The 12577-nt window shown below is 33.6% G+C and overlaps 2 protein-coding genes across 2 annotated transcripts; both read left to right on the top strand.

The window, feature by feature from the left end:
- Positions 1 to 810: 810 nt before the first annotated feature.
- On the top strand, positions 811 to 1776 carry LOC116591593 (olfactory receptor Olfr180-like). Its single transcript, XM_032344614.1, has one exon. The coding sequence runs from the start codon at positions 811 to 813 to the stop codon at positions 1774 to 1776; it is 966 nt and encodes a 321-aa protein (XP_032200505.1).
- Positions 1777 to 10590: 8814 nt separating this feature from the next.
- LOC116567065 (olfactory receptor 5K1-like) lies at positions 10591 to 11520 on the top strand. The gene has a single exon (XM_032301896.1). The coding sequence runs from the start codon at positions 10591 to 10593 to the stop codon at positions 11518 to 11520; it is 930 nt and encodes a 309-aa protein (XP_032157787.1).
- The last annotated feature ends 1057 nt before the right edge of the window (positions 11521 to 12577 follow it).

Raw genomic sequence — 12577 nt, 5'->3', positions numbered from 1 at the left:
CAAGCAACTCTAGATTGTGTTGGGTATATAGGATATGCTTGAGAATCCGGGAAGTGAAAATCAATGTGGTCTGGAGAATGTAGTTTAAACTTTCCTAAGTAGCATTATATGTATGCATAAACATTATATGTAATTATTATATGTATGGTTTACATAAAGAAAGAAGGGATTTAGAAATCTGGGCAAAGATCAACAGGAATGATGGCATGGACAGAGCTAATACCAGGGAAAGGGATGAAAAGAGGTGAAAATATATAGATATTTATTTCACTGGATATTCCAAGTAATTTTGTCTGAAGGTGAAGATCCCATTTTTAATCCTTTGTATTCTTCATACAATTCCTAAGATACAAATTTAATATCTGTTGAATGTTATTTTCAAGCATTCAGTCCACTGGGAGAGTATATGAAAGCTTTTTGCTCAGTTAAAAAATGTGTATATATGAAAATGGATTGTAAATTTAAGCATCTTTAATACAAAAACTGGCACTGAAATATTTTCCAACAATGAACCAAATATAGGAATGATAAATTTACACTAATCATGCATGAATTCATAAAGATAAACCTTATCCACTGTAAGTATTCTTCTTGAAATTACAGAATATTCATGGGAATACTGATTTACAGAGCAGAGGTTATAAAGCTGGCATTTTAGGGGAATGTGTGTGCCTGTATTCAGAGATACTAAGGGAAGTTTAAAGAAGCTCCTCTCTTTGTTGTAAAAGAAAAATTTGGAAGGAAATTTATGCATACTTTAAATTAGAATCTTATACCTCCAGAATTCCTATCTCAACAGAGAAGGTGGACATGACTGAGGATAACTACTCCTTGACCACTGAATTTATCCTCATAGGATTTACAGATCACCCAGAGTTGAAGAGCCTCCTGTTTGTGGTGTTTCTCACTATCTATGTGATCACTATGGTGGGGAATCTTGGTCTGGTGGCATTGATTTTTATGGAGCGTCATCTTCACACACCAATGTACATCTTCCTGGGCAACCTGGCTCTGATGGATTCCTGTTGTTCCTGTGCCATTACCCCCAAAATGTTAGAGAACTTCTTTTCAAAGGACAGAACGATTTCCCTTTATGAATGCATGGCACAGTTTTATTTTCTCTGCTATGCTGGAACTACAGAATGCTTTCTACTGGCAGCAATGGCCTATGATCGCTATGTGGCCATATGCAACCCACTGCAGTACCACACCATGATGTCAAAGAAACTCTGCATTCACATGGCTATAGGGATCTTCATAGCTAGTAGTCAGCATTCCATGATCCATGTAGGGCTTTTATTAAGGTTAACTTTCTGCAGGTCTCATCAAATTGATCACTTTTTTTGTGATATTCTTCCACTCTATAGACTCTCCTGTACCGACCCTTACATCAATGAACTAATGATCTATATTTTTGCAATGCCAATTCAAATCATCACCATTGCCATTGTCTTTGTCTCTTATATCTGCATCATTTCCACCATTTTCAAAATGAAGTCCAAAGAAGGGAGAGGTAAAGCTTTTTCTACCTGCGCATCCCACTTTCTATCTGTTTCAATATTTTACATTTGTCTTCTCATGTATATTCGACCTTTTGAAGAAGGGGATAAAGATCGACCAGTGGCAGTTTTTTATACAATAGTAATTCCTTTATTAAACCCTTTTATTTATAGTCTAAGAAACAAGGAGGTTCTAAGTGCTCTAAAAAAACATATGAAGAATAATAATATTGTTAAAAAACTTCGTCTTCCATGGAAAATTGATTTTAATTTATAAAAATGTTTTATAGAGAAGGGACAAATAAAAAGAAAACTGTTTTTATATAAAATATTAATCTCTAAATCATTAGACTGTTTTGCTCAAAGATATATGGATATAATTTCAAAATTGTTTGGCAAATCTTACTGCAAATTCCACAATTATCAGAGCAAATCAGGAGAACACTCAATGGTAACTTTCATCACCAACTCTTATTACCATCTCTGAATTGTGTCAGGCTGTTATTCCAAACCTTAATAAACCAACATAGCATCAAATTTAAATGTCTAAATGTGTAGAAAAATCACCCTGATTTATCTTGTCTAATTAATGGAAGATATTATATCTGGTCCTATTATAATGTTTGAAACATTTAAAATTTCCTAGCAGGGAAATAAAATGATAATTTTCATTTCAAAAACTGACATGGGAGACACATGTCAGTTAGTCTGGGGGGAAGAGAGGTTAAAATAATGAAGTCTGATCTAGATAATACTCCAAGAATGAGGAAAAATGGAATGATAAGGAACACTCACATAGTCACACACACATTTTATAGAATAATTAACAATGAATTATAACAAATTGGCTACAGTAGATTAAGATCTACTTTAACCCATAGTATAACTAAGGTTTTTTTTTTAAAGGGGTCAATCATATAATGTATTACGGAATATAGAACAGCAACATAAATAGTAAATACTCAATAAGCATTTAAAAACATTTTAATGAAGGTACTGCTACATTTTTTAATACTTTTGAGTAAGAGTAAAATGTATTACTACTTTATGTGTTTATTGGTCATTTTTACTTCTAAAATTATTTCATCATTTTTTCTTTAAGTCTCAATTTTCCTCATTTATTTGTACCACTCATTACAGACAAAAGATATTAAAATTTAACTATTTGTGGCTAATAATTTCTGTGTGTTAAGATTATTTTAATATATGTGTTATTTATAAATGATAAATATAATCTTATATACTCACATTTATTAATTTTTATCTTATGTAATCCCTTACATGCTTTGTTTAGAATTTTTCTTAATCTGACATCTACTATTAACCAATATTTTTTTCTTCTAGCTCCTACCTTTTTTCCTCTTCTTCCTCCTCATCGTTCATTTTTTTAATAGTTAAACTTTCTGCACTAGGCTCTTAATTCTTCCTGGAGTTATTTAGTATATAGCATGAATTGAGGATATGACTTTATTTGACTTCTTCTTTCAAAAATAATACACAGATTAATTAACTCAAATAAAATCCAAGGAAGACTTCTTTAGAAACCTGGCAAAATAATTCTAAAATTTTTCTAGAAAACTGATAACCGACAAACAGACTTGATGTATCATGTATTAAAATATATAATGAACTTCCAATAATTAAAACAATTTGGTTTTAAATCAGGAATCAGTGACTAGATCATTGGAAAATGATTATCCAAAAGTAAACTTTCATGTAAAATAAGAACATCATAAATAGATCAGTAAAGAAAAATTATTTAATGAATAGTCCTAGGTTAATTGATTAACCATTCATCTTTTCCACTGTGTTAACTGTATAAGTTCCATCTCATTCAGAGATATTATATAAACATAATTAATATTTTTTCTTTTTTCATACCTCAAATTTTTATACATAGAACTTTTACTCAACTGGGATTGACGTCATAATGTTGTGAAGTGAGAATTAAAGTTTTATTTTTTCATGGCTAATCAGTACTGCTAAAAGTATTTATTAACTAACTCTTCCTCACTCACTGATTTTTTTTTATGCCTCCTTTTTTGTTGCTGCACTCACATGCACATACATACAATAAGTCTATTTCTAGTCTACCTAGTTTGCACAACAAAAACAAGAGAGCTCTGGCCCCTATATTTACATTGCAGAAGGGAAGACAGGCTTTTTTTTTAAAGAGTTATTAAACTAAATTGCAATAAGTAGCAGGATTGGGACTCTTCTGCCTCTACCCATAGTTGAAATGATAGGATTGAAAAAGGCTCGGCTGTAAGATTCTTTATTCTAGTATTTCTATTATTTTTATATGATTTCATCTATTTTTATGGATTTTTAAAAAGATTTATGTATGTATGTATGTTATGTATGTTTGTATATATTTATTTATTTGACAGAGAGAGAGAGTGAGCACAGTGGCGGGGGCGGGCAGGAGAGGGAGAGGGAAAATCAGCTCCCTGCTGAGCAGGGAGCCTGATGCAGGGCTCTATCCCAGAACCCAGAGATCGTGAGCCAAAGGCAGATGCTTAATCCACTGGCCCACCCAGGTACCCCTATTTTTATGGCTTTAATTTCATTAATATGAAGGTGACCCAAAATGCATATTCCCAGCCCGACATCTTCCCTAATCTCCAAACTTATTCAATTGCTAAGCAGGATTTGAAGTAATTTGAATATTTCAAAGACATCTCAAATTTAACATGATCCAAAGGCCACTCTAATTTGCCTATAAACATGGATATCCCTGGTCTTCTCTATCTTGATGGAGCATCCTCCAACTAGTTGGGCAAAGAAGAAATCTTGCATCTCTCTCTGCTTTCACATGTAACATCTCACACAATCTATCAGTTCTATCTCAGAAATATACCCTGACAAGTGTCCACATCCTTCCATTTATAGTAATTCTCACACACTATGCTTCTATCATCTCTCACTGAATAATATTAGTGGCTTCAGCTCTCACTGCTGTTAGTCCTTTTATTTCATTTTAATTTTCATTCAGGAACCAATTTAAAAAATAGTATCACAAAATGCATTCCAAAGACTACAGTCTTCTGCCCACATGACCTTGTGATTTTCTTTATTTTCTGTAGCAACTGGTTGTGATATTAAAAGAAAACAAAACCCAGACTCTCAGATGGAGATGTGCATGTAGAAGTTTGTTGGAGAATGCTCTCAGGCTCCATAATTATTGATGGATTGAAGGAAGTAACATTGGACAGAAGGTTGAGTTAACTATAGTCACAACAAAGACCTTAGCCAATCTGGTGAAGAAGTAGGGATTTGGGTTCTCCCATCAAAGTTTCCACGCCTAACGCAGGGACCTGGAATTTACACTTTCCATGGAACAGTCATTAACAGTATTTAGCAGCAATACATCTTGGCTTGCCCCAATATACCAAGCTAATTATCTAAGAACCAACATGGCTGCTGACGTCGACAAGTGAGATGAGGACAAGAGATCAGTGCAATGGTGGAGGATGACACAGAGGTCTGGGTTACCTATTTGGGCAACCTATTGTATTCTCAGGCTCTGTTCATGCCAGATGCTTGCATGTGCCTTTTTCATCTTCTAGTGAATTACTCCTAGGCCTGCTCAATCTTATACTTACTTGTCTGACTTATACTTATTTGTCTGTCCAGCTCATGAAGGCAATTCTGGCCTCTTGGTCATGTGATGTCCCAAGGTTAGAATCTCTTCCTCTAGCAAGGTTCATAGCACAACAGGAAGCTATTTTTTGAATATTTTATAATTCTCTCCTAAAGAGAATAAAGTCTCTCACTGAAACCAAAAGGGTGTATGTTATGGTTCTCCTATCCCAGTTTTTCATAAACTCTAATATTGGATATTCTATATCCAGTTTATTTCCATAAACTCCAACTCAGATATTTCTAATACTATTGGTCTGCTCAGTCAGTGTTAACCTGCTGAAGAAAACTTTCTGGTTCTGAGACCCACTCAAAGCTTGCATTCTTTTCCCATTTGAGCAGATCTATCTGTGTATAGTAACTTTTCAACTTTGTAAGACATTAAGAGATGTTTGGAAATAAATTCAAGCAAGTGTTTGAATTGCTGTATCACAGTGCTAAACTATAATTTAAATAATCCATAAGTCACATTTTTCTGAATAAGATTATTAATTAATAATAGTGTTAGTGGGGAGTAAACAATGTTTTAAATCTATGAATACATAATACTAAACATTTTAATACCATTTCTTTAGTCTAATTCTTTTTGAATTCCTCTTCTCATATTTTATAGTACATAGTAATTTAGTATATGGGTATATCTATCTAGTTTGTAGGTAAGAATATATATATTTAGAACATACTACCAGTGATCTTATTAATATGAATGTACACCAAACGGTTTGAAATATTTTCTCTAGTGAAGACATCAGCAGATGAAAGATAGGTGAAAACACAAGAAAAGATGAGATAATGTGGGGAAAACTTCAAAATGAAAGAAGAGGGAGGTCAAGGATACAATCGGAAAGAAGCATCATTCTTTCTGGGCAAAGAGGGAAACACGACTGAGTGTAAACACTGAGATGGAACAATCAAGAGGACAAAAGCAGAGAGGGTTACCAAAAGAAGACATAGAAGACTTCATAGTACCAAACACTATATTCGGTTAGGAATATAATTAAATATTCTTCAGGGTTGACATTCAAAGTTGATTGTGACCTTAGAGAGAGAAGGTTTTAGTGAATTGGCAGGACAGAGAAAATAAATGGGAAGGATTCAAATAAGGCAATTTCCAATCTATTTTCCTATTCTTTTTATATTACCTATTGTGTCTCCTTGTTATCATGTACAAATAAACTTCAGCAACTCTAGTTTATTGTCCTTTTTTAAAAAAATTAGATCTAGCTCCTCTTAAAGTCCAGGCTTCTATACATGGTTCCCTCAGTCTACTGCTTTTCTTCATGTTCTTCTCCAATTCTTATCCTGCTTATCCTGTAAAGTTATCTGAAATTATACTTCCACTGGGAAGCCTTCCTTTCTTCTTCCATGTGACCATTCATTTCCCTCACTATATTTTTACATAACATGTTCACATTTCTTTTATATTACAGCCTAAATTGCAAACTAGTTCACAATGTAAGTGCCTTTCTTTCCGTCCACTAGATGATGAGCTTCTTGTCAGGAGTCATATATAAAAACTAAGAACTTATCTCCACCATTTTCACATCCTGTGCACATATTTCTCATAGTCTTTTCCAATACTCTTCATGTTGAAAGTACTTGATAAAAGTTACGCAGAATGGAAATGTTAGCAGTTAGTGAGCAAGATCTAGCTCAGTTTGTTGTCAGTTTCTCAAAAAGATGCACAACATGATTGGTGACTTAATATTCACTCAACACTTTTACAGTCAAGACACATATGAGTCACACTTGATACAGTGGTGAATGCATTATAAAAGCAGTTAGGTATCATGTAAATCAAGAAAAGAAAATATCAATTCTGTTTAACGACCTAGGAAAGTCCTCATGAAGGAAATCTGATTTGAGCTCAAGGACAAGTAGTTTTGAGATGGAAGGAAAGAGAGAGGGAGATTTAGATGAGGGAAATATACTAAGCGAATTAGCTGAAGCACAGAAGAGCAATGAAGGGATGCACAGGACCAAGTGCCCTGACCTAAGAGGAAGAAAGGAAGGGGATAGATAAGACGGCTGACTGTGGAGTATCTGGAATACAAAAATTAAAAAAAAAAAAAGAATTCGGTTTAAAAACTAATAAGAGACCATTGCAAATTCCTGGGCAGTAGAGTATCATTTTTTTAATTCAATTAACAAATATGTGTTAAGCACTACAAAGTACCACTATTGAAGGCATTAGAAATCAAGGAATGATAATTGTCTTTCTCTGACTTATCTCACTTAGCATAATACCCTCTAGTTCCATCCACGTCGTGGCAAATGGCAAGATTTCGGGGGTTTTATGGCTGCATAGTATTCCATATGATCTCTCTGATATGATGAATTGGAGAGAGAAATAGGGGGTTGGGGGGAGGGGAGGGGAAAAAATGAGACAAGATGGGACGGGAGATGGAGACAAACCTTAAGAGACTCTTAATCTCAGGAAACAAACTGAGGGTTGCTGGGGGGTGGGGGGGAGAGGGTGAATGGGTTATGACATTGGGGAGAATATGTGCTATGGTGAGTGCTGTGAATTGTGTAAAACTGGTGATTCACAGACCTGTGCCCCTGAAGCAAATAATACATTATATGATAATAAAATAAAAAAAGAAAAAGAAAAGAAAAAGAAATTAAGAAATGAATGTCACAGAGAAATCCCTTCCATGTTATGTCTATAGCAAATGGTGGCAGTGGAAACAAGTGACTGCTTATAGACCTGATCTACATATGGTATTTTTATTAAATATACAGTATATCTATGTGATTAGTAGAGTGAAGGGGGAAAACAGGGTAAGAGAGATAAAGGAATTGGGGTGAACTGAAAAGAACAGAGGACAACTCAGTAAATCATATGTGGGGCTAAAGGGTAACAGCAACGTTTCCATGAGGGTTTTGCAATACATGGGAAAAAATTCAACTCAGAGTGAAGGTGTTGATGAGCCAGCTAACCCTACTACAACTTTTGGTCCCCTCTCTAAATGCTCATCATCTTTCATAAACCCTATTAATCTCCAGTAACTGTCCAAACTGACCTGAGACTCTCTTTTGCTCATTTTATGTTTATATGCACAGGATAATGAACAGAATTCTAAAAATGATGTCAGTTACATAAGAATCAGCAAGATAATATCAAATGACTTAGTGACTTTAACTAAGATCATTTATTTTAACCTCATTGTCTCACAGGTTATCTTTAATATGTCACACAGTTAATATGTTTTGAGTACTGAATCTCCCCATAGAAATCCGCTATCATTGTAGGGAAGTCCCATAAGCATTTGATGGAAAGTTTAATTTTGCATTGTAAGGAACATAATTATTGACACTGAACTATTAGTAGTCTTCCAGATTTACATTCTTTTAATCCCAAATGTTTTTGAGACCAGAATTTATATCCTGAAATTTTACAAGACTTAAAACCATTAAAAAAAAAAAAAGGCAATGTGATGTTATAAAACTCTTCAACATTCAGGTAAAGGAAGTATTCAAATTTATCTTTACCTTTACTATTAGCACCCATAATTATTTATTTATCTGAATTAGGTAGCATTTTTTCATTGTTCCCAGATTTCAACTTCTCACCTTTCTAGGTTTCCCACAACTGAAATTTATAGTAAATTAGCATGAGATTTAAACTGAGTCCATGCTGATCTTTTCTGATTATAAGGTAAATTTTCAAAACATACAGGTAAGAATACAGCTTACTTCTGTTAAATAATCCAGAAAGTACATTGAAAGTGACTTCTAAGACAGCTGAATAATTAAATGGTTTATATTTAATATTTTAAGACAAGAAAATAAAACATTCAACTTGTGCCTTCATTTTGATGTTTCAATTATGGAAAAATAAACACATTTTGACCATAGAATTTACATAATTAGATTGGTCAATATATCCTAATGGATCACTAAGTAATGATAAAAGATAGTCTTTGAAAGAAAACAAAATTTGTCCTCAAAAATCATATTTTTTAACCTTTTTTTGTGTATATTCATTTGACAGAGGGAGACAGAGAGTGCAAGGAAGGGGAGAGGTAATGGAAGAGGAAGAAGCAGACTCACCACTGAGCTGGGAGCCAGACATGGGACTCAATCCCAGGACCTGGATGTCATGACCTGACCCAAAGGCAGATGCTTAATCATCTGAGCCACCCAGGAGCCCCATCTCAAAAATCATATTAAGATGTAAGGTTTTCCCCCTTTGCTAAGTGTTACAAAACTAAAATATACAGGCAAGCAGGCAAGCTTATTTTTTTTAGCTTTTAAAGTACTGTGATATTCTTCAGAAAATCTTATATATAAGTTTCTTAGGAAATAGGAAAATAGTAGACTGGTTAATTTGGATTAGAGAATGATACATAATGTTTTTAGTGATAAATTTTGAAGAATTTCCTGTGTAGGCTATTCTTCAAGATAAGCAGTCTCAATTTTCAGAAACCAAAGCTGCCACTAAGGATCAGTGGTAGTATACTGACAAGTTCACCTATCTCAGGTGTTTGAAGCTAAGGCTGGAATCAATACTTTTTTCTCTATAGTATTAAATAACTCTTACTATAAGTATAGGTCATAGCTTAACCCAAATGTCTACAATAATAAAGAAACTGTATGTGCATATATGAGGGGGAAAAGCCACATAGATTATACACAAGCAACTCTAGATTGTGTTGGGTATATAGGATATGCTTGAGAATCCGGGAAGTGAAAATCAATGTGGTCTGGAGAATGTAGTTTAAACTTTCCTAAGTAGCATTATATGTATGCATAAACATTATATGTAATTATTATATGTATGGTTTACATAAAGAAAGAAGGGATTTAGAAATCTGGGCAAAGATCAACAGGAATGATGGCATGGACAGAGCTAATACCAGGGAAAGGGATGAAAAGAGGTGAAAATATATAGATATTTATTTCACTGGATATTCCAAGTAATTTTGTCTGAAGGTGAAGATCCCATTTTTAATCCTTTGTGTTCTTCATACAATTCCTAAGATACAAATTTAATATCTGTTGAATGTTATTTTCAAGCATTCAGTCCACTGGGAGAGTATATGAAAGCTTTTTGCTCAGTTAAAAAATGTGTATATATGAAAATGGATTGTAAATTTAAGCATCTTTAATACAAAAACTGGCACTGAAATATTTTCCAACAATGAACCAAATATAGGAATGATAAATTTACACTAATCATGCATGAATTCATAAAGATAAACCTTATCCACTGTAAGTATTCTTCTTGAAATTACAAAATATTCATGGGAATACTGATTTACAGAGCAGAGGTTATAAAGCTGGCATTTTAGGGGAATGTGTGTGCCTGTATCCAGAGATACTAAGGGAAGTTTAAAGAAGCTCCTCTCTTTGTTGTAAAAGAAAAATTTGGAAGGAAATTTATGCATACTTTAAATTAGAATCTTATACCTCCAGAATTCCTATCTCAACAGAGAAGGTGGACATGACTGAGGATAACTACTCCTTGACCACTGAATTTATCCTCATAGGATTTACAGATCACCCAGAGTTGAAGAGCCTCCTGTTTGTGGTGTTTCTCACTATCTATGTGATCACTATGGTGGGGAATCTTGGTCTGGTGGCATTGATTTTTATGGAGCGTCGTCTTCACACACCAATGTACATCTTCCTGGGCAACCTGGCTCTGATGGATTCCTGTTGTTCTTGTGCCATTACCCCCAAAATGTTAGAGAACTTCTTTTCAAAGGACAGAACAATTTCCCTTTATGAATGCATGGCACAATTTTATTTTTTCTCCCTTGCTGAAACTGTAGACTGCTTTCTCCTGGCAGCAATGGCCTATGATCGCTATGTGGCCATATGCAACCCACTGCAGTACCACACCATGATGTCAAAGAAACTCTGTATTCAGATGACCACAGGGGTTTACATAGCTGGAAACCTTCATTCCATGATTCATATAGGATTTCTCTTTAGGTTAACTTTCTGTGGGTCAAACCAAATTAATCACTTTTTTTGTGATGTTTTTCCATTATACAGACTTTCCTGTGTTGACCCTTATGTCAATGAAATGGTTCTATTTATCTTTTCAGGCTCAATTCAAGTCTTCACTATTGCCAGTGTCTTAATATCTTACCTCTACATTCTCTTTACTGTTTTCAAAATGAAATCCAAAGAGGGAAGAGGCAAAGCCTTATCTACTTGTGCGTCTCACTTTCTCTCTGTCTCAATATTCTATGGTTCTCTTCTCTTTGTGTACCTTCGCCCACATTCAGTTAAAGAAGCTGATGAAGATATACCTGGTGCTGTTTTTTATACTCTAGTGATCCCTTTATTAAATCCTCTTATTTATAGTCTGAGAAATAAGGAAGTAATAAAAGCTATGAAAAAAATCATAAAGAATATTTTATAACATTCTAAAAGAAATATCTTCTGTGGAAAATTAACTTAAATTTGAAAAAATATTTTTTAAATCATGGAATGTTGAGAAAGTAGAAGAGAGCCACTTTGTACATAAAATATTCAATTACTAAAACATGATAGTATAGGAGTCAAATTACTAAGTTCATCAAGGAGAGATTCTGCTACAATGTTTTCCACAATCTAAGCCACTACCTTCCAGTATAATGAACTAAGTAATTTTTCTTCAGGTAGCAAACTGTTTCACAAAGAAATTAGTTAAACTATTAACTTTGTTTCAAAGAGTACTGAGTTACAATTTTCAATAAATGTAACACTAGGAATAGAAGTCAGTGTATATAAAGATCACCTCCATATAATATTGTTGACAAATTTCTGGAATTCCAAAGCAAACTCTGGGATATCCCAGGATTTCAAGAATTAATCCCTGATCAAGCGACACCATCTGTCAGAAGTAAACTGTATATATTTGATTCTTAATTTTCTCTGAGTTTATTCAAGATAATATATTTGAATATTAGTTCACACAGAATATTCTCAAACCAATATTTTCATCCTTGAAAGTGGAAATTTTGTTATATATCTTTTACCACCATTAAAAATTACTAAAACAAGAATACTAATAAAATGTATAATAAAAAAGACTTTTCATCTTTAGTGTTAGTCAATTTTATTCTCAAGTTCTCTGAAATACCGTATCTATACACTGGTGACTTATCAATCTGTAATTAAAATAGTTGATACTTGTGGATTTTATATCCACATGGATTTGGATATTTTCATATACTTTGATGAGGTGTCATTCAAAAATGAAGTGTAAGCTTGAATACATTAAATTAAAAGTTTTTTTCTCTGATATTACTTATCTTGTTATCAGGAATTCCACCAACTTGTACTGACTCCAGTGTAAGTTACTGATACATTCACAACATTAACAAAAAGTTGGAAATGTTGTAAAGCATAAATGAGTCACAAATTAGTGAAAATTGTAAATACCTAAACAAAAATATTTATTGGTCATTTAAATACGCAAATATGAAAGAAAAAAG

The sequence above is a fragment of the Mustela erminea genome, chromosome 1, assembly GCF_009829155.1.
Source record: "Mustela erminea isolate mMusErm1 chromosome 1, mMusErm1.Pri, whole genome shotgun sequence".
Classification (NCBI taxonomy): Eukaryota; Metazoa; Chordata; class Mammalia; order Carnivora; family Mustelidae; genus Mustela; species Mustela erminea.
This window is presented reverse-complemented; position numbering and strand designations above follow the sequence as displayed.

What these genes read in the sequence shown, in the direction of transcription:
- LOC116591593 (XM_032344614.1), top strand. Translation starts at nt 811, where the DNA reads ATGACTGAGGATAACTACTCCTTGACCACTGAATTTATCCTCATAGGA.
- LOC116567065 (XM_032301896.1), top strand. Translation starts at nt 10,591, where the DNA reads ATGACTGAGGATAACTACTCCTTGACCACTGAATTTATCCTCATAGGA.